Below are 27,025 nucleotides of genomic sequence, written 5' to 3'. Positions count from 1 at the left end.
AACTCATGGAGCCCTGCAGGGCCAGGGGCAAGGACAGCAGTGCAGGCGGCAGGCTCAGGCCACAGAAGTCGGGTGTGATCCAAGCGGACTGGAGGAGAGCCATGCCAGGGGCTCACGCCTGTGATCCTAGTGACTCAGGAGGCTGAGATCTGGGGAGCCTGGCTCCAAGCCAGCCAGGGCAGCAAAGTCCATGACACTCTTATCTCCCCTAAACTGCTCCTCAAGTGGTAGAGCACTGGCCTTGAGCACCGAGAGGCTCAAGGACAGTGGCCAGGCCCTGAGTTCAAGCCCTAGGACTGGCAAAGAAAGGAAAGGAAAGAAATCAAGCAGGCATGCATGCTGGCTGTCCAGATCCCCTGGAGCTCGCCTGTCTGCGTCTGGAACACGCTCAGGTTCATATGAAGAACTCGGTCTGCCTGGCCCCACTCTACTGCCCAACCTTAGGGTCCCAAGTTCTAGAATCCACTAAGCAATAGGTAACCAAGACACACGGTTCACTGCCCTGCCTCCACCCGGTGGCCTCTGGACTCACGCGGGCTCCTGACAGCAGACGGCTGGACCCCTGGGAGGGTCGGCCATGGGGCCGGGCCGTGGGCCTCCCCCTGGCTTTTCCTTAGAAGGAGTCAGTGCCCTGGATTTCAAATCCAGCCCTGCCTCGGGCCAGAGGTTCCCCATCTGTAGTGGGTCTGAGGCAAAGTGGAGCATGGGAAATAGCCAAGAACGGAAGTGCTTGAAAACGCACAGGCATCCCCCTCTTGGTAGCTCTCTGCCGCTGACCTTGCCCATCGGTTCAAAGGCGGTCACTCACTTTGGGAAAGAAAGACACCCACCCGGAGACAAAAGCATCTGATGAAATGATTCCTGTTGCTCGTGGAGGTCTTTCTCTTCCGAAAGGAGACCGGGGGTGGGGGGGGGGGGGGAGCAGCTGAGGGTGCTCCAACCAGGTGCTCATTCCTGTCATCCCAGCTACTCAGGAGGCTGAGATCTGAGGACTGCGGTTCAAAGTCAGCCCAGGCAGGAAAGCCCATGAAACGCTTTTCTCTAATTAACCACCAAAAAATCCGGAAGTGGAGCTGTGGCTCAAGTGGTAGAGCACTGTCTTTTTTTTGCAACAATAGCATGCACTTGGTGCCCAAGGCAGAGGCCTCTGGGAGCCTGTCCATTCATCTGAAGGTGGTTTCTGAAAACAGAGGAATGCGAGACACCTGTTACAATGTCCTGAAGAGGACAGGCACGCGCGAAGAAACACCACGACATCTTGTAGAAGGCCTCGAAGAGCGATAAGACTTGGGCCCTACGGGACATTGCCTTTATAGTCAGAGGAACTGGAAAATGTCCCAGGAGAATGTCCCTGGCCCCTGGGAGCTACAAGGATGGAAACCAGATGTAGGGACCTCTCTGGGGCACTGGGGCAGCAAGGAAACACAATTGGAGCCTTTGTTGTAAACATCCTGGGTTTTTTCTTTTTTTTTAAATTTTGTACCAGGGCCGGGGCTTGAACCTGGGACTTCATGCTTTCTCTTGCCCTTTTCACTCCAGGCTGGTGCTCTGCCACTTGAGCTATACCTCCACTTCCAGGTGAGCTGGAGATAGGAGTCTCAGCAACTTTCCTGCCCGGGGTGGCTTTGATCCTTGATCTTCAGATCTCAGCCTCCTGAGTAGTTACAGTGCCAGGCATGAGCCACACCTGCCTTAGCATTTATTTTTCCGTTAAATGTGCTGGATGTTGGGAACCAGGCCACGTGGGGTGCAGGGAAGGGTGGAAACCTGCCTGCAGTCCAGTCCCTGGGTGCTTCAGACTGTGGCGGGTGGAGCTGAGATGGGAGGAGCCTGGCGCTGCGGAACTTCGCCACTGTGGACCTCAGCCCCTGCCCAGACGGCCGCCCTGACCCGGGGAAGCCCAGGCCTGCCTCCACAGGTAGGTGTCCACAGACGGCGCACCGGCTCAGAGGAGCCTCGGCTGTCCAATGGGAACAGCCCCCCCCCCCGCACCCCGGCAAGTCCATCCCTGAATGTCTGGGCCCCTCTCTTTGGCACAGGAGAGAGAGGCGTCCCTCTGAAAGGAGTAAGAAAAGCCAGATCTTTATAGAAAGCCAGAGGGCAGAGCTCACCCTCAGGAAGCTTCTAGAAAAGGCCTCAGGAACCAGGTGGGACAAACGCAAGGAGGCTTCTGGGCACCAGGGTGGGGTGCAGCCCCCGCTCCCCGGACTCCACCGGTGCCTGTGCCAGTGTCCCGTGGGTCCCCACCCGCCAGGTGCCCACCTCGCGGGACGATGCCTTGGCTGCCCACACCCCGGGAGCCCCTGCTCCGCGTGGCCGTGACTGGGGGCACCCACGGCAACGAGATGTCGGGCGTCTACCTGGCCCGGCACTGGCTGCAGTGCCCCGAGGAGCTGAGGCGCCCCAGCTTCTCCGCCATCCCCATCCTTGCCAACCCCGAGGCCTCCGCCGCCTGCAGCCGCTATGTGGGCCAAGACCTCAACCGCAGCTTCACCAGCGCCGTACTCACGTGAGCTCAGCCGGCCCCACCCGGGTCCCCGCACCCCCCCCCGCCCACCCCACCCCCACCCACACCACCTCCTTGGCCCAGGCCCCGGAGGATCCTGTGCCCCGCCACTGGTCCCACCATCCCGCCAATGCTTTGGCTGACTGCAGCTGGGGTAAAGAGCGGGGGACGGGGCCGAGGCACAGCCAAGGGGAAGAACCCAGCAATCAAATACCAGGAGGCACAACACAGGGATGAATGGCTGCTAGAGAAGCCCACCCAGCTAGCAGTCAGGGGGGCTTCCTGGAGGAGGCGCTGCCTCAGCCAAAGCCCAGAAGCGAGGAAAGACTTTCAGTGGAGAGGGAGGTGGGCGCAGTGCCTGGGAAGTGTGGGGGGGAGGCAGGCGAGGGTGGCTGGCAGGGAACTTTCAGGGTGGGGAAGGGAAGGAGGGAGCCAACGAGGGCCATGGGCCGGGGCAGCTGCACCGAGTTGTTCTGTTAAACCACCGGAGACTGACCCTCTTGGGGGAATCAGTGTCCCAACTCCGGCACCCCCCAGTTCCAGGGCCACGTCCAATGATCCGTATGAGGTGACAAGGGCCCGAGAGTTGAACCAGTGGCTGGGGCCCAAAGCCTCGGGCCAGGCCTTCGACTTCATCCTGGACCTGCACAATACCACAGCCAACATGAGAGCCTGCATCCTAGCCAACAGCGACTGCTGCGCCTTCGCCATGCACATGTGCCACTACCTGCAGGTAGCCCCCTTCCCGCCCGGGGGTCCTCGGAGGGCAGCGAGCGGGGCAAGGAGAGGAGGGGCAGCGCCTGCGGGGGAGGGCGGCCCCGGCAGGGCTGGGGAAAGAGGGAGGAGTGGCTACAGGGGGGACACTCGGGGTTTCCTTCCTGCAGGCTTCTCTTTCCTGCCTCAGTCTCCCCTTCCAAGTAGGCTTGAGGTGGTGAGCTGTCTCTCTTGCCCCCAGCTACAGAACCCGGAACTGCCCTGCCATGTTATTCATTACCAGTCTGGGGAGACCTTCAGTCTGCAGTCGGTGGCCAAGATGGGGCTGTGTAGGTCTGGGGAGTGGGCGGAGCCCGGATGGGGGCGGGCTCCGGTGGGCGGGGCCTGAAGGGGAGGGGCCAATGGGCAGGACCCGGAGGGGAGGGGCCGCATGGGCGGGGCCAGGAGCGGAGGGGCTGTGTGGGTGGGACCAGGGGCGGGGTCAGGTGGGCGGGGCCTGAAGGGGCAGTGCCGCGTGGGCGGGGCCTGGAGGGGAGGGGGCCGGATGGGCGGGGCTTGGGGGAGGGGCCGCGTGGGCGGGGCTTGGGGAGGGGCCGCGTGGGCGGGACTAGGAGCAGAGGGGGCCGTGTGGGTGGGGCCTGGAGGGGAGGGGCCGCGTGGGCGGGGCCACGAGTGGGCGGGGCCGGGGCGAGGCCTCTCAGGGCTAAGGACTGAAGCTTGGGGTCCGCCCCCCCTCCCTCCCCCCCGCGCTCAGCTCTGGAGCTGGGCCCCCAGCCGCAGGGCGTGCTGCAGGCGGACATATTCTCTCAGATGAGGGCGCTGGTGGCCTCCAGTCTGGACTTCATCGAACTCTTCAACCAAGGTGAGCGCTCCGGTCTGCAGGCGTCGGCTGGGAGCTGCGGGGCGGGGGGGGGGGAGGCGCCCCGAGTTCCGGCTGAGCGGCTCTCGCCCCCCCCCCCCCCCCCCGCACAGGCACCGGCTTTCCTGCCTTCGAAATGGAGGTCTACAGGCACTGCGGCGAGGAGGACTTCCCTCGCACGGAGGCGGGGGACCTGGCTGGCATCGTGCACCCCCAGCTGCAGGTCAGTGCTGGGCAGGGGAGCCTGCTGACCCAGGGTTGGGGGAGAGGGGTCCCCAGCACCATGGGGCTAGAGCGCCTCTCAGAGCGCAGGAAGAGGCGGGGGTTGGGGGGGGCCTTAGCGCCCGCCTGCCAGGGCTGCAGGATGCAGGCGATGAGATGGGGAGATGGTCCGTGAGCACCCCAGGCCCGAGGCTGGCGGAGGGGTGGGTGTCTGGGAGGAAGCGGCGCGGCTCTCCCTGCGTCCACGAGGGGGGCGCTGTTGAGCAGGGTCCTGTGCGGCCCCCTGGCCTTGTTGCCGGAAGTCACATTTCCAGGAGTTCTCTTGCAGCCAGGTCTGAGGATATGTGGGGTCAGGGAGCACCCTCGGGGAGAGGGAGCACCCATCTTTCCAGGCTCTTAAGCCAGCTCGGCTCATCTGCCTCAGATTGAGAGAGGCAGGGCAGGTGGGCAGGGCTGGGTGGAAAGGAGCATCTTTGGGGGCTACCAGTAGGAGTTTCCCCTCTTCCCTGGGCACAAGCAATGGTCACCCCGCAACCTTTAGCCTTGGCTTCCCCCAGGACCAAGACTTTGAGCCTCTCCAGCCAGGTGCGCCCATCTTTCAGCTGTTCAGTGGCGAGGAGGTGCTGTACCAGGGAGACCGCACCGTATACCCCATGTTTATCAACGAGGCTGCCTACTATGAGAAACACATGGCCTTTATGAAGACTGAGAAAACCTCCATCTTGGTGCCTGCCCTGCCTCCCCTTCCTGCTGCTGCCCCCATCCAGACTCCCTAACCCCAACTCCCTCTGCCCCGCCTCAGCCCTCCCAGAAGAAGGGGCTCCAGCTCAGAGGCGGAGCCCCTGTCCCCCACCCCCTGCTGTGAAATTGAAGATGGCCAGAGAGCATGATTGCTGTCTACCGTCCTGCAGGGGCCTCTCTCTGGCTCAGGAAATGGATGGAGGAAGGGAGGGTTGACCACAGGATCTGGGGCAGGTCTAGACCTGCTGTGTGTGTGTGTGAGAGAGAGAGAGAGACAGACAGACAGACAGACAGACAGAGAGCGCCCCCAAAAGCCGAGCTGGGAGACCTGAAAGGATCGGGAGGGTGGAGTGCCTTCTCCCAATGTGATCTCTCAGAATGCCGAGTTTCCTGAAAAGGCCCACCAGTCCAGGCTTGATGGGAATTCAGATTTCTATCCTGGGTGTGGGCTCATTCCACACCAAACTTTCTTGGAGGTTTCTGGGGATAGACAAAAATCTATGCAAATTGTAAGTCTTTCATTGCTTACACCTGCTTCTTAAGGTAAAGAAATTATTTGTCACTTGTGTAAGATCATACCAAGATTGGTGCTTGTAACTTCAAAGATATCGATTAAGATGATACCACATGATTGGTGCTGGTGAAGTCGTAAAGATATCGTGATCTCACTTTCTGCATGTACTCAATAAATACCTTGTAAAATGAACCCAGGGCACCTGAAGCTGGCGGAAGACTCCAGGCCCCTGGTGCCCCAAACCTCAGTTCCCCGGTCTGCTTCCCATTACCGTCTTGTCCCTGGGTGCCGAGGGTTGCGACAGTCTGTGTCCCGAGGCTGGTGGTGGCCTTCTCGGTGGCCACAGTGGCTCACGCACGCATGAAAGACAACTCCACACTGTGGAAAAAGGCTGGGAAAGGGGTTTGCAATCCCAAGGGAGCCCGAGTGCCCCTCGTCCTGGACCTGGAGGGGACAAATACAGGCACGTGTGTGTTTCAGGAGGGGACGGGGCCTCGGTGTGGGGCCAAGAGAAGCCCTCGAAGGGACCAGAGAGGCCGGGCAGGGGAGGGAGCCGGCTCAGCATCCAGGGCCGCGGTGCAGGCCCGGTGGGGCCCAGCGCAGGGCTTGGCTGGACAGTGAGCGGCTGAGCCCCACGCCAGCTCCTCTCTCCCTCCCCAGCCTCTGCAGCCCCTGCCTGGCCCATCCATCTCCCTGCGGCCATGCTGCCACGCCAGGGTATTGAGCAGTGAGATGAGAAGGTGTGAAGGAAGCAGGGGCACCAGGGACGGGCTGGCAGGCAAGATGGATGAGGGTGCGGGGGGGGGGGGGGGGGGAGGAGGGGCTGGCCAGCCAGGCAGGGCGTGCCTGTGCTCTGTGCGCACACGCGTGCCTGACGGGCCCTTCTCTGCCGTCCACACACACAGAGTGTGCACCTGGCGCTGTGGCCGGTCAGCGGGCCTTGGGGGTCACGGTGGGCACGGGCGTGGGCACAGGTGATGGCATTGGGGGGGTTGCATCACTCAGATCAAAGGCGCAGAAGTCTGGAGCCAACAGAACCCCAGCGTCTGGGCTGAGGGGGACCCCAAGCCATTCATCTGATCTACTCCCCTCTCCCCACCTGGGACAGGATAGCGTGGTCTCATGGCTCGGGAGGCCCCGGGGGATTCTGGGACACAGCCCCAGAGGTGACGGCATGGCCCTCCGGGGCAGGGGGGGATGCCCCCTCCCTGCAGGGGGGCCTGAGCATCTCACCTGGGAGAAGCCCCCCCATCAGGGAGCAGGGAGTCTTCCAACCATATACCGCACCAGATTCTGGGGTTCACCTGGGGTGGGCAAAGCCGGAGCGGCCCAGCAGCTGACCCCTGGGGACGGCTTGACTCAGACCCCAGCTAACAACAGCCTTACAGCCCCATTCAGACCCTAGCGGGGACCACCGGGCCAACCATCGCCCCAGAGTACTGCCGCCCACTCCAGACAGGGAAGCCTTGTCCCGCCCCAGACCAGCGCCGGAGACTATGCAGGAGTCAGCGGGGGAAACCGAGGTAGAGGACTTCAGGAATCTCAACATGTTCCCCAGCTCACTTGATCAAGCTATCGTGTTTCTGTGTGTGTGTGCGCATGTGTGTATGTGCGTGTATGTGTGTGTGCGTGCACACTGGTTTGGGGGTGTGAACTCAGGGCCTGGGCGCTGTCCCTGGGATTTTGTGCTCCAGGCTGGCTCTCTACCACTTGAGCCACAGCTCCACTCGTGGCTTTTTGGCCATTCCTTGGCCATCAGAGTCGCGTGGACTTTGGTGCCCGGCTGCCTTTGAGCTGTAATCCTCAGATCTCAGCCCCCCGAGTGATTAGTTAGGATTACAGGCGTGAGCCACTGGCACTCAGGGGTCTCGTGTTTCTGACTTACACATCTCCCCCTGTCCCCCTCCTTCCCCTCCACAGGCCCGGGGTCTGGGACCTGGGGCCAGGGCACCACCTGTGCCCTTTGGCCCTCAGCTGCTCCTCTGTCACAGCCTCCCAATTTCCTCAAGGCCCGAGGCCCCAGCCTGTCCTCAGCAAGGCCCCCCTGCCCCTGCGCCGGGTCCATTGATCAGGAATGGCTGGGGGCTCCTAGCTGGGGAAGGGAGGGAGCTGGAGAGAGAGGAGAAGTGAGAGGAGGAAGGGGGGCTTTGCAACGTCAGAACCTGCCCACCTGCCCCTCTCTGGCGCGCACCCGCCCTGGAGCTGGACAAACCCACCGGTGGCCCGGCCCCACTGCAGTCAGGAGGAGGCGTGGGGAAGAGAAGGACCTGCGGCCCTCGGCAGCGGGGGCCTCACCCGCAGGGACCGAGGGTCCAGCTGGGACAGGAGCACCGCCCGGGCCGTGGAAGACGGAGATCCAGAGGGGAGGGTGCGCGTGGCGCGGAGCACACCTGCAGACCGAGGCTGCCCCCCCTCCCGAGAGGCAGCCCGGGGGAGGCCGCAGCCCAGCCCCAGCCTGGCGGTTTGGCCCGGGAGCCAGGCGTCCAGCTTCCCCATGGCAGGTACGGCGCAGGCTGCCCAGGCGACTCACGGAGGGCGCTGAGGTTCCGGGGCACAGGAAGACCAGGGCCTGGGAGGGAGGGCGGGCAGGGGCTCCCTGGGCTGTCTCTGATCCTGCTGCCCTAGGCTGATGCACTGGGGGGCAGGAATGGAAGTGCTGGAGGCAGGAGGACCCCGTGCTTGACGGCGGGGGGGCCTCCTCCTGCATACGTGAGCTCGGCGTGAGACCTGCCCTTGCTGGACCTCAGTGGACCCGTCTGTATGGGGCTGGCTTCCAGGAGGGCAGAGGACGCCCCCCGCCCCCCGCCAGGGACTGCTGTCTGGGAAGAGTAGGGGGAGTTTTTAGAAGACTGGAGCCAGTGAGACCTGCAGAGCCAGAGGCCCCCACCCCACCCACCCCACCTCCACGGGGCCCTGGGAGCTGGTGTGGGCAGCTGCCCCAGTAAAGCCACTGGGCTGGGTCCTGGTCGGGGGAGGGACATCCGACCACCCAGACTTCCTGTCCCAGGGCCCCCCAGCAGGACATGCCCCTCCCACCCAGAGACCCTGGCCACCCCAGGGTCTTCATTGTGGGTCTTGGGGCTGCTGAGGACAAGGCACAAACCCTGAGCCACACACTCCACACGTACCTCAGTGCCCCCCGGGACGGGCAGTGCCCCCCCCCCGTACCTCATTACATGCGGGGCTTCGCCAGGCGTTTCCAAACATCCATGTGCCAGCATCTCACACCACCCTTTGCTAGTGGGGCCCATGGTTGGAATTCCCATCACACAAATGTCCCACAGTCTGGGGTGTGTGTGTGTGTGTGTGTGTGCGCGCGTGTGCACCCAGGGCCCTGTGCTCTCATTCAGCTTTTTAGTCATGGCTGCTGTTTTACCCCGAGCCAGGCCTCTGGGTCTTCAAGTGAATGCTAGCCTTCTGGAACAATCCTGCCCAGGGAACAGTAGGTGTGCAGGCCTGGCAGGCAGTGGGGGCTTCCGGGAGGAGGCTGGGGGGTGAGCGGGGCTGGGCAGGCTGGTGAGGACCATGCTTGCACCCTCTCCCGCAGCCTTCCTGCCTGCCAGCCTCGGGGTGCTAGCACCCCCAGAGCCCCACTCTCTGCCTGCGGCCAGCCCCAGCTGGGAGGCGGGACGGGGAACTTTGCTCCCATCGGGCCCCTGCACCGGCTCCGCAGAGCCCCGGGCCGGGGCCCAGCTCACCGGGCAGGGCCCCAAGAACCCGTGCGTGTCGGACGTGACCGTGCAGCTGGAGATGAAGCCTCTGTGGGAGGAATTCAACCAGCTGGGCACGGAGATGATCGTGACCAAGGCAGGCAGGTATGGGTGTGGGCAGGGGCCGGGCACGGGGAGGGGGAGAGCCGGGCCGCGCCGGGGCTGCTGAGCGCCCCGCTCCCGCAGGAGGATGTTCCCCACCTTCCAGGTGAAGATCCTGGGCATGGACACCCTGGCCGACTACGCTCTGCTCATGGACTTCGTCCCGCTGGATGACAAGAGATACCGGTATGGGGGGGGGGTGGTGGGGGGAAGGGGAGCAAGCTCAGATCTGGGGCACTGGAGATGAGGAAGCAGACCCCCCACGGTCTCCAGAGGGTCCCGAGCAATGCCAGGGAGGCCCGTTGGGGCCACGGCCTGATGGGGGCAGGGCAGTGGGCCGGCCCAGGGCAGCGGGGTTTTTCCTGGCCCCTGCCGGCGGGGGGGGGGGGCCACAGGGCTCCCGAAGCTCTGTTTCTGCGTCTTTGAAGGGCCGGCGGTGAGCCTGGGCTAGCCAGTGGTAGACTACAGGCTTCCCTGCACAAGACACTGGGTTCCATCCTCAGCACCCCGGCCAGTGCCCCACTGGGTGGGGGACGGTCCTGGACGCCCGGCTCGCCCCCTAGGTACGCCTTCCACAGCTCCGCCTGGCTGGTGGCGGGCAAGGCGGATCCGGCCACGCCGGGCCGGGTGCACTTCCACCCCGACTCGCCCGCCAAGGGCGCCCAGTGGATGCGCCAGATCGTGTCCTTCGACAAGCTCAAGCTCACCAACAACCTGCTGGACGACAATGGTCACGTGAGGCCCGGGCCCGGCGGGAGGGGTGGGGCCGGGGGAGGGCGCTGATGCCCGGTACCTGTCCCCTGCCCACTTGCTGTCCAGCGCTGTCCAGGTAGGTGGGGAAGCAGACTGTAGGTGGGAGAAGGTTCCAGAGAGACAGAGGACAATGTGTATAACAACAGCACGGGGCCAGGCTCCTGGTGGGTCCTGGAACACCCTGGTGGGGTCGGCAAGAATCCAGCAGCCTTGCTGGGCCCTCACCCGGAATCCTAGCTGTGGCTCACACCTGTCATCCTAGCGACTCAGGAGGCTGAGATCTGAGGATGGAGGTTCAAAGCCCACTATGGGAAGGCAAGTGCTTGAGACTCTTTCCTCCGGTTAACCATCAGAAAGCCAGGAGTGGAGCCGGGGCTCAAGTGGTAGAATGCCAGCCTTGAGTGAAAAACACAAGTAAGAATGAGAGGCCCTGAGTTCAAGACCCAGTATTAGGACCAAAAAAAAAAGGAAAAGTACAACAGACACTATGTGTGATTGTGATAAATGACACAAAAGGAAAGAGGAGGCTGGGAAGGCCCTATTTGAACAGAGGTCTGAAGGACGAGGGGGAGGGAGGGAGCTGTTTGAGGCCCCGAGTCCAGAGACTGTGGGACGACTTGAGGAGTCTGGGAAGCCGAGGTCGTGCGGAGATGGTTCAGGGAGGGGACCCTGGCTTTGCGTGTCTGGGGGGCTGGAGCCACAGGAGACTGAAGCGGGGACCTCGATGTGTCTGATGGAGGCTGCTGCGTGGCGGACAGGCAGAGGCAAAGCGGATGGAGGAGGTCGGGGAGGAGCTCAAATCAAAGATGGTGCTCAGTGCCTGGCCCTGTGGTGTGGGTGGGAGAAGGGACCAGAGCCTGGATTGTTCTGAAGGTAAAGCTGAAGGTGTGCCGTGACGGTGCGAGGCTCAGACCCTGCTCCCGAGCTAGAGATGCAGGTTCAGCCATGGGCCACCATCCGACCGGGGGAGGTGGGCTTGAGGGGCTGGGGAGAGGGCTCCCTGTGCCCCTCGCCCACCCCCCCCCCCCGCCTCCCACAGATCATTCTCAACTCCATGCACCGCTACCAGCCCCGCTTCCACGTGGTCTTCGTGGACCCGCGGAAGGACAGCGCTCGCTATGCCCAGGAGAACTTCAAGTCCTTCGTCTTCTCGGAGACGCAGTTCACTGCCGTGACCGCCTACCAGAACCACCGGGTGGGTGGGGGCCGAGCGCCTGGCCGCCAGCTGCCGGCCCGCTTCCCGCTTCCCAGGAGCGGAGGTGGCACAAAGCCGCCTGTCCCTCCGTCTCTCTGGGCATCTGTCCGGGGGCTCTGCCGATGGGGGGAGGGGGACCATCCAGGGGGACAGAGTGGCCGAGCCTGGGTCTTGCAGCCCTTGATGGCTTGAGGTCAGCCCATAACTGCGCTTCCTCCTCCGTAGATCACCCAGCTGAAAATCGCCAGCAACCCGTTTGCCAAGGGGTTTAGAGAGAGTGACCTGGACTCCTGGTACTGTCTGGCCTTACGTCCCTTCCAGCCGCCCACCCCAACCCCAACCCCAACCCCACCTAAAGCAGACTCCTGACCCTGCTTCAAAGCCACGCCCTCTGACTGGCCCTGGGCTCACACCATCTGGCTTTGTAGCCAGGCTTCTTCCTCTGGGCCCCTGCCCCAATTCTCCTGTTTGCCCCACCTTCAGGCCTGTGGCCCCCCAGCCCCTGCTCAGTATCCCAGCCCGGAGTCGGAGCATTCTTGGTCCCTGCCAGCGGAAGAGCTCCTCAGAGAGGGAGAGAGGTAGGACCAGAGCTCAGAGCTCCCGGGAAGGGGCTCCACAACCCAGGTGTCATAAGGCACCTGTCATAAGATACCCGGGGTGGTGAGAACAGGGCAGGAGTCAGGTGCCGAGAGCAGAGGCAGGGGCGCCAAGTGGGCTTCCTGGAGGAGGTGGCTCCTGAGCTGGGCCCCGGGGGACTAGAAAGGGTTTGCACTGAGAAGGTGGGGAGGAAGGTCCTGGCAGAGGAGAAGCAAAGGCAAACGCTGAGATGGGCTAAGACCTGCAATCAGGGAGGGGAAGGGGAGAGGACAGCGACCCCTAGGGGAAGGGCTGAGCATGAAAGAAGATGCCTGGGGTTCACCCGGACTGCTTCTCCCTCAGCCCCCAACAAAGCTTCAGCTTCCACCTCCAGGACCGCTGCTCAGCTCCACCACCAGCTGCTGCCCCCTCCTGAGGCCCTGCTGGGCTCAACCACCTACAGGCCCCTCGCTTACCCGGACCTCTGCCCTAGAGCTCCACACCACCCCGGGATTCCCAGGGCTCGACCTGCCCCATACCCCCTACCCAATGTCCAGGCTGATGGGAGTCAGGGAGGCTTGGCCCTCCCAGCTGGCCTAGGACTTCTGTCCCCTTCCGCCATGTCCCTGGGACCTGGCCAGGACTCTCCGTGATGGTGAAACCCTTCTTCACCCAGTGGGACGATCCCCACTGTGCTTCCGCCCACCTCCTCCAACTCCACCACTGCAGAGACCTCTTGCCCAAGGGCAGCGGGGGCCCCAAGGGGGACACCACCCGCCTAAGTCACAGCAAAGCCGGGCCCATGGCAGGCTTCGAACCAGGCTTCTCACCTGAGCAACCCCTGCCCAGGGTGGCTCCTCCAAACCCCACTTTACCTGTCTCTTCCCCCAATATTAAATTCTTTGGCATGGGTAGTCAGAGCTCTTCTGTCTGCAGGCGTGGGGGGGGGGGAGGCTCAGGAACTCTCAGACCCAACAGAGTCCCATCGGCTTTGTAGGCATCCCAAAGCCGGGCCCAGTGTCGCCTGCATCCCCAGGAACACAGGGTGATGGTAACTGGTGTGATGAGCGGCTTGGCTGGCGCTGTAGCCCTGGGAAGGGGGCTGGGGCTCCTGTGCCTTGCTTTATGGGCCCACATGAGGGTAGAAACCGAAACCGGCTCAGAGATGTGCGCAGACAGCAGAGCACAAGAGACATTCCACCCCCCATTAAGTGTGCATGGGGGGACGGGGGGCGCCGACTGGTCTGGACGAGGCGGGCAGAACCAGAGGGGCTAGGGTAGGGATGGGAGTTAGAGACTTGGGGACCCGACAGGGAAGAGCGGGGGTGGGGGGTGGCTAGAGTCCGGTCTGGGCGGCGTGCGCCCTCCGGAGAGGTCGCCCCCGGAACTCCGACTCTCCGCAACCTGGAGGCCTTCAGGGCACGGCCAGACACCCGTGGGGGCGTAGGACTCAGGGTCTAGCAGGCTCTCCGCGGCATGGGGCCCCAACTTCCAAGGCCCACGGCCAGGAGGACCCGTTAGCTTCATCTCGGTAGAGAGAGCTCCGCAGCACAGCCCTGCCAGCCGAGCTCCGGAAGGCTTGTGGGGAGGGCCACGCCCAGACCGGAAGTTTAGTTGATTTAGCCACGCCCCTGCCCGCACTCCCTGCGAATAGGAAGCGAGACTGGTCCCTGTGACGACGCCCTCATCCCGCTCAAGCCCCGCCCCCGACTGGCCCTAAGGCTCCGCCCTCCCGGCGCTCACGGTACCGCTGGGATCGGGTTTCCACGCAGGCCCCACCCCGTCCCGCTCTAAGCCACGCCCCGGAGGCGGGGCGTCCCGGGCCTGCCCTATCCGGGCCCGCTGGGGGCGGAGCCTCGGGAAGCGCGCGCCCGCCCCCGCCCGGCCGGCGCCCGTGGCGTCCCCGGCGCCCCAGACATGCGGCCCGACTGCCTGTCGGCGGAGAGCGAGCGGCGCTGCCGGCGGCTGCTGGCGGGGACCACGGCGCGGCTCCGCGCGCGGCCCGCGGCGGCCGCGGTGCTGGTGCCGCTGTGCCTGGCGCGCGGGGTCCCCGCGCTGCTCTACACGCTGCGCTCCAGCCGCCTGGCCGGGAGGCACAAGGGGGACGTCAGGTACCGGGCGGCGCCTCGCTTCCGCGGGAGGCCGGGACCGAGCAAGGAGCCGGAGCCCCGGTGCTCGTCCCTCTGAAATGGAGCTGGGTGATCCGGGCGTCCGCGCACGGCTCCGGCGGGCCTCGTGTCCCCCGGCCCGCCTCCGACGGGACCCCAGTCTTAAGTCGTTTCCCCCTCCGCCCCGGGAAGGGCAGGGCCGCCCCCTGCCGGCGACCGGGCGGAGCGGGGGCCGCCTGGGCGCCGCGCGCGGGGCGGGGCCGCCTGGGCGCCGCCCCCGGCCGGAACCGAGGACACCCGGGGTCAGAGTCGGCCACCCTGGGGCACCGCGGGCCGAGCTGGGTGTCCGAGCCCCGGGCTGTCCTGTCCTTGCTGCTAGATCCTCGCGACTACCCGGCACTGCCCAGAGCCTCCCTTCCCTATTGTTCTGGGTGGCAAATGGACTTGCCCGCAGACTTCTAGCAAATTCCTCTAGCCTTTGGTCACTGCTGCGCCCTCCTCCCTCGTCCCCATGAGCCCACGGCCCAGGCCCTGTGCCTGTTCAGTTTCCCAGGCGGCAAGCGTGAGCCCGCTGACCGGGACGTGGTGCACACTGCCTTGAGGGAGACCCAGGAGGAGCTGGGCCTGGCTGTGTCGGAGGAGCAGGTGTGGGGCATCCTACACCCCGTGTATGACCAGGTGAGCCCAGCATCCTCCCCCGGGGGCCAGGGGAGTGGCCACCACCTCGGGCAGCCTTAAAGTGCCTGGGCCTGGCAGCCCCGCCCTCGCAGCCCCTGGGGGTGGGGTGGGGACAGGGGAGGCTGGAGCTGAGGTGGCAGCTCTGTCTTAGCTTGGGACAGATGTCAGGGATGGATCTCAGGCCTGGGTGACAAGTGGAAGAGCTGAGCATCATACAGAGGAGAAAGGAGGTTCTAGGCAGAGGGAACCAGGAGGGGGTTGGGGGGCAGGGCCATGGACACTGGGGCCCTAAGTCAGGCACAGTGGTTGAAGTGGGGGCAAGAGGCCGGGAGCTGGTGCACCTGGCCTCTGTATGGCAAGGTGAGGCCTTCCTCCTGAATTCTGACCTCAGCCCCATGGCCTGCCATGGCCTCCCCTGACTGCCTGCTCTGCTCCCACCCCAGAGTAAGTCCTCTGTGGTGCCAGTCCTTGCCAGCGTGGGCCCGTTGGATCTGCAGAGCCTCAGGCCTAACTCCGAGGAGGTGAATGAGGGGACCACCAGGGGATTGGATTGTCCCCCGGGGGAGGCTGCGGTGGCCAGCCCTCTGTCCACCCTTCTCTGCCTCCTGCCCATAGGTAGATGAGGTGTTTGTGCTGCCCGTGGACCACCTGCTGCAGAAACGGAATCAGGGCTATACTCACTTCTGCCAGGGCGGCCAATTCAGTTACACGCTTCCGGTCTTCCTGCATGGGCCGCACCGAGTCTGGGGTCTCACGGCTGTCATCACTGAGTTCACCCTGCAGCTGCTGGCTCCTGGCATCTACCAGCCCTGCCTTGTCAGCCCTAAGCCGCCCAGTGGCTGAGGCCTGGCTCTTTGTGGCCACCGACTTTGCCCTGCTAGGCCCCTCTGAGACTAAATAAAATCTTTGACCACTCTGAGCTCCTACACCTGTGTGGAGGGCCTGACTGCAGTGTGGACGGCCCTGGGGGCTGCTGGCCGGGGCTGCTCTGTCCGTGTTTCCTACAGCCGGGCGCTTTCTGTGTGGTCGTGCCTCCACGCCGCCCCTGCCAGTGAGACTGGAGCTCAGCATGGGAAGATTCCCTGCCCAGAGTCACTCCAGGCTGGAATCTGAGCTTGGGCTCTCTGACTCCGAAAGCCAGACTGTTACCACTGCCAGCACCTGCCGCTCAGCCTTCTGTGCCCGTGTCAACAGAAGCTCAGCCTGTGTGGGACTCTGGGACCACAGACAGGAGTACAGTGTATCCACTCCCCAGACATGACTACACAACAACATGCCAAGCCTTTCCCTCTTGCAGGTCCTTCTGGTCTCTGGAGGTGAGGCTATGGGGGGGAAGGGGGGGCTTAGGCTGGCTCACACTGGTCACACATGCACTGTCAATCATAGATAGTAATGGGATTCTACACCACTTACGTAGACCAGGGCTCTGGGAATGAGTTGAGGGTCATTGAGGGAGGTGGTCTGGCTTTGACTGGGTCGTATGGGCAGACTGAGCAATATCAGGTCAAGCCAGGTAGACTGTGAGACTCTTATCTCCAATTAACCACAGAAAAAGCTGAAAGTGGTGCTGTAGCTCAAGTGGTAGAGTGATAGCCTTGAATAAAAAGAGTTCAGGGACAGTGGCCAGGCCCCAAGTTCAAGCCTCATGATCCATTAAAAAAAAAAAAAAAAGGGCTGGGAATATGTCCTAGTGGCAAGAGTGCTTGCCTCATATACGTGAAGCCCTGGGTTCAATTCCCAAGCACCGCATATATAGAAAACGGCCAGAAGGGGCGCTGTGGCTCAAGTGGCAGAGTGCTAGCCTTGAGCAAAAAGAAGCCAGGGACAGTGGCTCAGGCCCTGAGTCCAAGGCCCAGGACTGGCGGAAAAAAAAAAAAAAAAAAAAGGCAAAGAACAGATATTTCCCCAAAAAACAAACAAAATGTTGATCAACATTTCAAATCATTAAGGAAATATATAGCAAAACCATAATGAGTTGTCACCTCACATCTGCCTACTAGGGCATAGCTCTGTGGTAGAGCAGCTCCAAACATGCCCAGGCCCATGGTTACATTCTCAGCACTCAGAAAAGAGAAAATAAAAAGCCTTACACCCTCAATCCCAGCTACTCAGAAGACTGAGAACTGAGGATCAAGGTTCAAAGCCAGCCTGAGCAGACAAATCCCTGAGATTCTTATTTCTAATTAGCCAGCAAAAAAATCAGGAATGGAGGTTTGACTCAGGTGGCAGAGGACTGGGAATGTGGCCTAGTGGTAGAGTTCTTGCCTCATATACATGAAGCCCTGGGTTCAATTCCTCAGCACCACATATACAGAAAAAGCCGGAAGTGGCGCTGGGGCTCAAGTGGTAGAGTGCTAGCCTTGAGCAAAAAGAAGCCAGGGACAGTGCTCAGGCCCTGAGTCCAAGGCCCAGGACTGGCGGAAAAAAAAAAAAAAAAAAAAAAGAGACTCATACTCCCAAGTCCATTCCAACAGGACTCAATAGCCAAGACACAGAATCAACCCAAGTCCATCAGCAGATAAATGGGTAAAGGAAAGGTGGTGGAATGGAATATTACTCAGCCTTTAAAAAGAAGAGAATTGAGCTGAATAATCCTGAGATAGGAGGATTGCAAATTCTAAAGCCAGCTTGGTCTACACAGTGGGAACCTGTCATTTCCAAGAGACAAATGCAGACCAGTGGGTGCCATTGGCCAGGGGAGTGCGTTAGTCTTTAGACAGTCTGCACTCACCTCTACATTGTTATTTCTCAATTGAGAGTTAAACGGTAAGAGGACAAGGCAGGCACCCGTGGCTCACTCCTTTAACCCCAGCTACTGAGAAGGCCGAGCTCTGAGGGTCGAGGTTTGAAACCAGCCTGGGCAGGCACGTTCGTGAGGCTCTGTCTCCAGTTTGCCAGCAGAAAGTGGGGTTGTGGCTCAAGCAGTAGAGCGCCAAGGAGAAGAAAAGCCAAGAGAGGGGGTGAGGCCCGGGTGCAGCTGCAGTTCACCTCCATCTCTCTCTCTCTCTCTCTCTCTCTCTCTCTCTCTCTCTCTCTCTCTCTCTCTCTCTCTCTCTCTCTCTCTCTCTCTCTCCCCCTCCCTCCCTGCCCCCCCCCATAGGCCAGGCTGGGTGGGCGTGGGGAGGTGGGGTGAGGGTGGGGAGGGAGTGGGGGGCGGGCTGGCCCGGTGGTGGGGGGTGCCGCCACCCCCCTTCGCCGCCGCTCCCGTCCCCCCCTCCGGCGGTTCGCGCCCCCCCCCCCCACTCCACACCCGCACCCGCGTGGCTCTGTCACCTCCGGCCCGCATGACCGCGGTAAAAATAGCTGGTTCTGACAGTGTGTGACCGGAGAGGCGCGGGGTCGCCCCAGTCCCGGGCTCCGGGGCTCCGGGGACGGCGGGGCCGGGCGGGCGGGCGGCGGCGGCGCTGGGGCCCCATGGCAGGAGCCCCCATGGCCGGCGCGGGGCGCCCCCAGCGCGTGAGCATGCAGGAGCACATGGCCATCGACGTGAGCCCCGGCCCCATCCGGCCCATCCGGCTCATCTCCGCCTACTTCCCGCACTCCTACCCCGCGCCGGAGCCCGCGCCGCGCCCCGTCCTCCGCCCCGCGCCCCCCGCCGGCCCCGTCGCCCCCCGACTCGGAGCCCGAGGGAGACTCGGACGACAGCAGTGAGTAGGGGCGGGGGCGCCCTGGACGGGGCGGGAAGGGCCGGGGCCGCCCCTGGATGGGGCGGGGGGCCCGGGGCTGCCCGCCGCACCCAGCCTGCTGCCCTGGGGATGCCCCTGGACGGGGCGGGGGCCCGGGGCCGCCTGCTGCACCCAGCCTGCCGCCCTCTGCCCCCAGCTGCCCTGGGCATCCTGGAGTTCACGCTTCTCTTCGATGCTGACAACAGTGCCCTGCACTGCACAGCCCATCGGGCCAAGGTGAGGAGGGCGGCGTCCCCAGCATGGAAGGGGGGCCAGGGCAGGTCCCACGTCGGTCTTCCCCCCCCCCCCCAGGGCCTCAAGCCACCAGCCTCAGGCTCTGTGGACACCTACGTCAAGGCCAACCTGCTGCCAGGGCCCAGCAAGGTGAGGGCAGGGTGGGGGAGGCCGGGGCCTGGGGGGGGCTGCCCGCCTCCCACCTTCCCCCCCCCCAAGGCCTGGGCCTGGCTCGCTGGGCCTCACCCACTCTGGTGCCCAGGCCAGCCAGCTTCGCACACGCACCGTGCGGGGCACAAGGGGACCCATCTGGGAAGAGACACTCACCTACCACGGCTTCACCCGCCAGGATGCCGGGCACAAGACCCTGCGGTGAGCCCCGGCCTGGGCCCCGGGGGGAGGGGGAGGGGGGGCAGGGCCGCGGTGGCCTGCCCTGACTTGGGGGGCCACCAGGCTGTGTGTGTGTGAGGACCCCCGGCTGCGGCGCAGGCGCAGGGCGCCCCCTCTGGGGGAGCTGCAGGTCCCCCTGAGGAAGCTGGTGCCCAACCGAGCCCGGAGCTTCCACATCTGCCTGGAGAAGCGGAGGCCGGTGAGTGGAGGCTGCTTCGCGGAGGCTGGGGAGCAGGGCCGAGCTGGGTGGAGGGGACCCGGCCATGGAGGTTACCACGCTCTCTGTCCTTTCAGGCCAAGAGGCCCAAGGGCCTGGACGCAGCCCGAGGCATGTCCCTGTACGAGGAGGTGGGTGGCGGCTGGGCCGGGCGGGGCAGAGGTGGGGCGGGTGACAGCTGGGCGAGGCGCGGGCCCTGGGACCCCCCCCCCCCCCCCCCCGCCGGTGCTCGGGGATGAGGCCAGCAGAGAAGGGTGTTTAACTGTGGCTGAGGTGGGAGGCCCCGGGCTCAGCGTGGGTACCTCCTTGTCAGGGTCCCGGGAAGGTGACTTCAGGGGGTCTCTAACCCTACCTGACCCAGCAGGGAGGGGACCCGAGGCTGAGGGCTGGCCGCCCTCCCCAGCTCCTCTGCAAAGGGCTGCAGCGCCGCCCCCTGGCGGAGCCATGCGGTACTGCAGCCGATCTAAGCCCAGGCCACCCACCAACGGGCTCCCCTGCATCCCCCCCATCTTAAGCCCACGGCGGCTGCTCCCGAGAACTGCCTGCCATGGGGTGGTTTGGATCTGGGAGGTTGAATTCCGCACTGAGCGTGGACGCGGAAGTCCGCTCTCCCGAGGCGTCCTGAGATGAGGGGCTCTGGGGCCCCAGCGTGTGGCGGGGCTGGGCCTCTGCAGAGAAACGGGGGGTGGCACTGAAGGGAGCCCCCCGGAGCTGCTGCCACGGCTGGGGCTGGTTCTGCAGGGGTGGCAGTGGGTCCTCACGGCCGGCCTGCGTGGCCTGTGAGTCCCTGGCCTCTTCCCTCCATGCAGACAGGCAAGGAGAGCAAGAGCCTCCCCTCCGCAGGCCCAGAGGGCCCCGCTGACCAGAGCTCCCCCCTGACCAGAGCTCCCCCCGGGCCCCGGCCCAGGGCCTGTTGGGCTCCCTGCGGCGGGCCGGGACTCTGCGGGCTGGGCCTCGGGCTGGGCCGGGCTCACTCCAGGCTGCCCCTGCAGGGGGCGGAGGCCGCGGGGCAGGAGCGCGGGCGCATCCTGCTGTCCCTGTGCTACAGCTCCCAGCGCGGGGGCCTGCTGGTGGGGGTGCTGCGCTGCGCCCACCTGGCCCCCATGGACGCCAACGGCTACTCCGACCCCTTTGTCCGCCTGTGAGTATACGTGGGTGGGCAGGGGGAGGCGCCATTCCCCGGCTCCCAGCCCAGCCGGCCCACCCTTCTCCCTCACCAGCTTCCTGCACCCAAACGTGGGGAAGAAGTCCAAGTACAAGACCAGCGTGCGGAGGAAGACCCTGAACCCCGAGTTCAATGAGGTAAGCCCGTGCCAGGAGGCCCCAGCCTGGCCTGAGCCCGGTTCTGAAGCGCTGGGACCTGCCCCTCCTTCCCGCCCCCTCCCCGCAGGAGTTCTTCTACCCCGGCCCCAGGGAAGAGCTGGCCCGGAAGGCGCTGCTGGTGTCCGTGTGGGACTACGACCTGGGCACAGCCGACGACTTCATTGGTGAGTGGGTGCGGGGCGTGGAGGGGAGCCCCCGAAGGTCCTGCTGCCCCTCACCCGTCCCCCACCACAGGTGGGGTACAGCTGAGCGGCCAGGCCGCGGGGGAGCGCCTGCGCCACTGGCGTGAGTGCCTGGGCCACAGCGACCGCCGGCTGGAGCTGTGGCATCCGCTGGACGACGCACCCCCGTTTGGTGACCCCTGAGCACAGGGCCCCGTGCGAGGCCCAGCCCCTCACAGCCGACACATCTGCGAAAGCTGCCAGGGGCCCTGGCTCTTCCCCCACCCGTTCTAGCCCCCCCTCCGCCGCCTTTCAGTCACCCCACCCCAAGTCATGAACCCCAAATAAACACCTGCTTCTGGCCAGAGCAGAGCCTGTTTTCTCTGGCTGTGGCCCCGCCCCCCGCCCTTGCCTGCCGACACCGACGCCGGTGGACACCTGGCAGGGCAGGCTGGACTGCTTTCCTCTCTCCCGCTTTCTTTCCCTGCCTGCCGCGCTGGGAGCAGGGCTCTTGAGGAGGGGGCGGGGGGGGGATGGCTGGGTAGCATGCAAAGGCACAGACGAGCCCAGGCGGGAGAGTGGGAGGCAGAGGCTTTACTGTCCAGCAATGCAGGCCCGGCGGAGGGGGGTGGGGGGCGCCTCAGAAGGCCGCCTGTCGGGCCGGATGCTGCTGGGCAAACTGCTGCATCCGATCCTCCAGCTCAGGCCGGAAGTGGCGGATCAAACCCTGGGATGGGGAGAGGCAGGGGTGAGACAGGGTCCCAGAGCCTCCCCGCGCCCTGGGCCCTCGGTGCCACCACGCTAGTGCCGCCCAGCGGGGGGGGGGGGGGGTGAGTACCTGCACGGGCCAGGCGGCCCCGTCACCCAGAGCACAAATGGTGTGGCCCTCGATCTGCTTGCTGATCTCCCACAGGGAGTCGATCTCCGCTGGCCGAGCATCCCCCTTCACGAAGCGGGCCATGACTTTATTCATCCAGTCCACACCTGCAGCCAGGGCAGCAAGCAGGGCCTGACGTTCCCCAGCCGGGGGATGGGGGCAGGGTCGGGGCGGGAGGGCTAAGAGAAGCCACTGCGGGCAGCTCTGGCCCACGACACTCACCTTCTCGGCAGGGGGTGCACTGGCCACAGCTCTCATGCTTGTAGAACTCAATGAGGCGGGCGATGGCCTTCACAATGTCCGTCTGGGGGAAAGAGCGAGTGAGCCGGGGGCCCCGGCCACGGGCCCCCAGCAGCACCCCGCCCTGGGTTCCAGCCTCCCGGGCCGCAGCAGCGCCCAGGTATAGGGCATTGTGGGGAGCGGCCTGGCTCCCTCCTGTAGCACTGCACTGGTACCTCCGGCCACAGGAAGTGGGGGTGAAGAGGGAGGCGGCAGCCAGGCCGGCGGAAGGGCTGGGGGGGCGTGGGCCTCCCTTACCGAGCGGTCCATGACGATCACGGCAGCCGTGCCCAGGCCTGTCTGCGCCTGCACCAGTGCATCGAAGTCCATCAGCACCGTCTCACACACAGACTTGGGGATCAGCGGGGTCGACGAGCCACCGGGGATCACAGCAAGGAGGTTGTCCCAGCCACCTGTGACACCTCCTGGGGGCCCGAGTCAGTCCCCCCAAACACAGGATGGTCAGGGCTGGGGTACGCACACCTGCCTGGCCTTGAGCCGGGGCCTCTGTCGGCCCGGCTCAGCCTGGCCCTTGTCCTGGGCCCCTGCCCGGCACCCCAGACTCACCAGCGTGCTTCTCAATCAGCTCCTTGAGGGGCACAGACATCTCCTCCTCCACGGTGCAAGGGTGGTTGACATGGCCGGAGATGTTGAAGAGTTTAGTACCGGAGTTGCGTTCGCGGCCAAAGCCAGCAAACCAGGTGCCCCCCCGACGGCAGATGGTAGGGGAAACGGCCACCGTCTCCACATTGGCCACGGTCGTGGGGCATCCAAACACGCCTTGGAGATGAGAAACGAGGTCGGTGGCGCAGGGGTGGGCCAGCTTCTTGTGGTGGGCTCTGTTTCAGGTTTGGGTCTCGTGGCAGAGCCCGTCACACCCACTATTCACCCAGCCACCCAGGCTAGACCCCCGACTTCAGAGGAGCTCACAGCTCGCCATCACGTCCCTAGCTCAGGACTGGAAGAGCAGCGCCCAGAGGGGCCCGGGGATCTGCCGCAGGGCTGGGGCAGGCTGAGGGGCTGAAGGTGGCATGGGCAGAGCTCGTGTTAGTACCACCCTCTTCTCTGCACCTGGTGCCCACCAGAAGGCACTCAGAAATCCCACAAGACCACCCATGGGCACAAGCCCGACACACAACCCCACAGGACCCAGAAAGAGACAAGGCTCGGGGTGAGTGAGGTCTTACCCACATCGGCAGGGAAGGGCGGCTTCAGGCGCGGCTTGCCCTGCTTGCCCTCGATGGACTCAATGAGCGCCGTCTCCTCTCCACAGATGTAGGCCCCAGCCCCACGCACCACGAACACGTCGAAATCATAGCCAGAGCCACAGGCATTCTTGCCAATCAGACCTGCCTCGTAGGCCTCTCGGATGGCCACCTGAGGGACAAGGTGTCAGTTCCCCAGCCCAATCTAGAGGTTAGCCTGTCATTACAGGGGTCTGGGAGCCCCTGCATGTATTCCAAGGTGAGGCGCTGGTGACAGAGAAAGAGCCTGGAGGTTTCAAGGCCTGGCTTGCGCGGTACGCACACAGGGATGGCCGCCACCGCGCCAGCCGTGTTCCAAAGACCAGCACTAGCACTTGAGAACAGTGGTGCTGGGGAGGCAGGGGGAAGGGAGAAGTGTGCACTTCAAGGCCACCTCTGCTCACCTGCAGATTGGAGGCTTCATTGTAGAATTCTCCACGGATGTAGATATAGGCAGCACGGGCACCCATGGCCCGGCCCCCTACCAGGCAGCCTTCCACCAGCTTGTGAGGGTCATGGCGCATGATCTCTCGGTCCTTGCAGGTGCCTGGCTCCCCCTCGTCAGCATTCACCACCAGATACTTGGGCCTGGGGGGCCACAGGCCAGTCAGGTATGCTACACAGTCACACGAGGACTGAGTCCTCAAGTCAGGCCATCTCTGTTCCTCCCAGGGAGACCTCACTGATGTCTGGATAGACAGCGGATCCCTCTCTTAGCTCCCACTTCCCCCCGGGGCTCTGCCCGCACAGCACCAATGGGAGCTCAGTGTCTATTCTCTCGCTGAATAGGAATAACCACAGGGAAGTTCTTCGCTGGGCTCAGTCCCAAGATCCCTCCTTGGGCTGGGAATATGGCCTAGTGGCAAGAGTGCTTGCCTCGTATACATGAAACCCTGGGTTCAATTCCTCAACACCACTTATATAGAAAACAGCCAGAAGTGGCGCTGTGGCTCAAGTGGTAGAGTGCTAGCCTTGAGCAAAAAGAAGCCAGGGACAGTGCTCAGGCCCTAAGTCCAAGCCCCAGGACTGGCCAAAAAAAAAAAAAAAAGACTGCAAGCCTGCCAAGGTCCCTCCTTGTGCTTTCCTTGAGGGACAAATTCTGCTTGGTCACAAGCCTCGTTCCTCAACCTCCTATCTCGGGGCCCAAAGGAGAAAAGGCAGCTAATTTTCACGATTTCCTTTCTGGGTACCACCCAAAGTATGGGCCAAAAGCTGAATGAACATTATCTTCTTATTCCAGAATGATATTATGTCCATGTGCGGAAAAGTGGCACCAGGCTAGAAAGGCCAGACTTCCCAAAGTCCTACAATTACTAGAAGGCAAAGTTGGGATTTGAACAACTAAACCTACCTTAATCAAATTTTCCTATTGCTTCTGTTATGCCTCAAGTCCCTAAGGAAAGTGAGGGCTGGAGAGAACTATAAATCCCATCTACTCAGTGTCTGGGTACATCTTTCTTTTTTGGTGCCAATCCTGATGCCAGGCCCGGGTGTTATCTCTGAGGTTTTTTTTTTGCTCAGGACTAGTGCTCTACCACTCGAGCCACAGCTCTACTTCTGGCTAGATGGCTTCAAATCACAACCCTCAGTTCTCAGCCTCCTGAGTAGCTGGGATGCAAGCATGAGCCACTGGCGACCAGTGCAGTTTCTCAGGAAACAGCCTCAAGGCCCATGTAAGTCCCAGCCAGCGCCAGTCTTTCTTGCAAGCCTGTCTTGTCTCCCCCGCTCACCTGCCATCTGAGGGCTTGTTCATGAAGCTCCACTTGAGGCCAGTCGGGAAGCCAGCACCTCCACGGCCCCGCAGGCCTGACGTTTTGATTTCACCCAGGATCCAGTCGGGCCCCTTCAGCAGGATCTCCTTAGTCTTGTACCAGTCACCTCGACTCTGGGCACCTTTCAGCCTGGACAGAGTGGGGAAGGCAGTGAAGGAGAGGCCCTGCCAAGGGACCAGCAGGCTAGGGACACTGCCTTACCTCCAATCATGGCGGCCATACAGGTTGGTGAAGATCCGATCTTCATCCTTCAGTGAACCAAACGAGGTTTTCTTGGACGCTGTCTGGGGAGACAAAGAGGTCAGGTAGCCCAGCAGAGTTCTGGGGCCCTGAGAGATTGTTCCAAAAGCTACAGATTCTTGTGTCCTCCTGTGTAGTAGGGGCTGGGCTGAAGAGAGGGCAGAAGCCTGAGCCTCAAAATCCTTTGACTCATCATCGTTACCATTATCACCTACTTTAGCACTTACTGGCCTGAATATTTTACACCCCAAGTCTCAAATCATCACCATAACAATCCTGAGACAGAAATTATTTCTCCATTGTATGAGAAGGAAACCAAGGCTCTGAGCAAAACAAAACAATCACAGTTGAAAGCAGCCAGTGGTGTCTGATCTGGGGTTTGTCCAAGACCAAAGCCCGCACTTAAATCATGGCAACACTATATGAATAGCCAGGATGCTGGGCTCCGATGGCTCACACCTGTAACCCTAGCTACTCAGGAGGCTGAGATCTGAGGATCACAGTTCAAAGCCAGGCCAGGCAGGAAAGTCTATAAGACTCTCATCTCCAATTAACCACCAGAAAACCAGAAGTGGCACTGTGGCTCAAATGGTAGAGCACTAGTCTTGAGCTGAAGAGCTCAGGGACAGAAGCCAGGCCCAGAGTTCAAGCCCCACAACCAAAAAAAAAAAAAAAAAAAAAGGCCAAGGTACTACTGGTGGCTCACACCTGTAATCCTAGCTACTCAGAAGGATGAAAGCTGAGGGCTGAGATTCAAAGCCAGCCTGGAAAGTCCTTGAGCCTCTTATCTCTAATTAACCAGCAGAAAGACAGAAGTGGAGGTATGGGTCAAGTGACAGAGCACCAGTTTTCAGCAATAAAACCAAGCAAGGCTACAAGATCCTGAGTTCAAGCCTCCATATTGGTACACATATGCATGCACACACAGACTGCATTGATGACATACCATTTACTTGTCAGGATCTTTTACTGGACCAAAACTTGGCTGGGGCAGAGACTTCATATTACTAACTCTCCTAATGAGACAAAAATTTGTTTGTTCTGTATGGTGAGTGGGGCTTGAACTCAGGGTGTGGGCGCTGTGCCTGAGCTGTTTTGCTCAAGGCTGGTGCTCTAGCACTTGACCCACACAGTTCCACTTCCAGAGTGGATCATTGGAGATGAGTCTCACAATGGGGTTGACTTCCAACTACAATCCTCAAATCTCAGCCTTCTGAGGAGCTAGGATTAGAGAAGTGAGCTGCCCGAGTCCAGCAAAATGTGTTTACTATGAAAAAGAAATGCCTCATTGGGGCTGAGACACACGGGGAATCTAGAGGACCCATTAGGCATTTCACATGACCTAACAGTACCCCGGTTGAGGGTACAGAAAACCTGACATCCACTCTCAATCCTTTAAAGGAGCAGAGCGCTGGCGAGAGAGTTAGGAGTTACTCATCCCCTCCATGCAAAACGGAGCAATCATCTCGCACACCCTACAAGGCTGCAGGGAAGGAATGACAGCCCAGGATGCTCCACGATCGGCAAAGCTACGGTAGACCAAGAGGCAGCCAAGCAGAGAAGCCAGGGCGGGAGGCAGAGGGGAGAGTCGGGCTCCCGCTGGAAGCGTTCCGTAACTACAGCCGGGACGGAGCGGCAGCCTCCCTGCCCGGCCTGGGGACAAAGCGAGGGCTCCGCAGAAGGCAGCAGACACCCGAGCTTCCTTCGCGCCAAGGCGCGGCTGCGCGACGCGGCCCGCGGACGCCCCAGGCCCAAGCCAGCCGGGCCTCACCGTGTCGCTGTAGAAAAGCACCGATGCCCGCGCGGGGAGCGACCCGCCGAGCAGCCGCCGTGCCGTCAGCATCGCGGGGACCGGGCCGGTCACCTCCCGCTGTCACCTTCACAGCTCGGAGCTGGCGAACCGGCGCGACGGAGACCCTAGGCGGCGCACAGGAAGGGCGTCACG

At 62.8% G+C, this 27,025-nt stretch overlaps 5 protein-coding genes across 7 annotated transcripts; 4 read left to right on the top strand and 1 right to left on the bottom strand.

Annotated features, from left to right (window-relative positions):
- Positions 1-34: 34 nt before the first annotated feature.
- On the bottom strand, positions 35-27,025 carry Ndufv1 (NADH:ubiquinone oxidoreductase core subunit V1). 2 transcript variants are annotated; one of them, XM_048359717.1, is made up of 12 exons: positions 26,852-27,018; positions 25,042-25,124; positions 24,799-24,969; positions 23,473-23,656; positions 23,012-23,201; positions 22,392-22,604; positions 22,083-22,249; positions 21,768-21,849; positions 21,507-21,652; positions 21,308-21,395; positions 6,309-6,316; positions 35-54 (listed from the first exon to the last, which is right to left on the bottom strand). In XM_048359717.1, the coding sequence occupies exons 1-10, from the start codon at positions 26,921-26,923 to the stop codon at positions 21,309-21,311; spliced, it is 1,395 nt and encodes a 464-aa protein (XP_048215674.1). In that variant the 5' UTR covers positions 26,924-27,018; the 3' UTR covers positions 35-54; positions 6,309-6,316; position 21,308. The 2 variants fall into 2 exon arrangements, with proteins under 2 accessions (XP_048215674.1, XP_048215673.1); XM_048359716.1 differs by lacking the exons at positions 35-54; positions 6,309-6,316 and having other exon boundaries at positions 21,245-21,395; positions 26,852-27,025.
- On the top strand, positions 2,255-5,272 carry Acy3 (aminoacylase 3). 2 transcript variants are annotated; one of them, XM_048359738.1, is made up of 6 exons: positions 2,255-2,509; positions 3,044-3,239; positions 3,504-3,549; positions 3,975-4,082; positions 4,193-4,302; positions 4,859-5,272. In XM_048359738.1, exons 1-6 carry the CDS (start codon positions 2,274-2,276, stop codon positions 5,075-5,077), a joined length of 915 nt encoding a protein of 304 aa, XP_048215695.1. In that variant the 5' UTR covers positions 2,255-2,273; the 3' UTR covers positions 5,078-5,272. The 2 variants fall into 2 exon arrangements, with proteins under 2 accessions (XP_048215695.1, XP_048215694.1); XM_048359737.1 differs by having other exon boundaries at positions 3,462-3,549.
- Tbx10 (T-box transcription factor 10) lies at positions 8,051-12,562 on the top strand. Its single transcript, XM_048361445.1, has 8 exons — positions 8,051-8,057; positions 9,230-9,371; positions 9,453-9,554; positions 9,932-10,103; positions 11,161-11,316; positions 11,542-11,609; positions 11,800-11,894; positions 12,386-12,562. The coding sequence occupies exons 1-8, from the start codon at positions 8,051-8,053 to the stop codon at positions 12,490-12,492; spliced, it is 849 nt and encodes a 282-aa protein (XP_048217402.1). The 3' UTR covers positions 12,493-12,562.
- Nudt8 (nudix hydrolase 8) lies at positions 13,775-15,597 on the top strand. Its single transcript, XM_048359752.1, has 4 exons — positions 13,775-14,003; positions 14,546-14,678; positions 15,122-15,199; positions 15,294-15,597. The coding sequence occupies exons 1-4, from the start codon at positions 13,810-13,812 to the stop codon at positions 15,519-15,521; spliced, it is 633 nt and encodes a 210-aa protein (XP_048215709.1). The 5' UTR covers positions 13,775-13,809; the 3' UTR covers positions 15,522-15,597.
- On the top strand, positions 18,048-21,028 carry LOC125361325 (double C2-like domain-containing protein gamma). Its single transcript, XM_048359729.1, is given in 11 exon segments — positions 18,048-18,241; positions 18,243-18,325; positions 18,501-18,580; positions 18,656-18,727; positions 18,840-18,949; positions 19,031-19,166; positions 19,262-19,315; positions 20,177-20,325; positions 20,405-20,486; positions 20,575-20,671; positions 20,742-21,028. Coding segments are annotated over 11 exon segments (1,143 nt in total). The 5' UTR covers positions 18,048-18,092; the 3' UTR covers positions 20,873-21,028.

The sequence above is a fragment of the Perognathus longimembris genome, chromosome 13 (genome assembly GCF_023159225.1).
Source record: "Perognathus longimembris pacificus isolate PPM17 chromosome 13, ASM2315922v1, whole genome shotgun sequence".
NCBI lineage: Eukaryota > Metazoa > Chordata > Mammalia > Rodentia > Heteromyidae > Perognathus > Perognathus longimembris.
The sequence above is the reverse complement of the archived record's forward strand: the minus strand, read 5'-3'. Positions and strand labels throughout refer to the sequence as shown.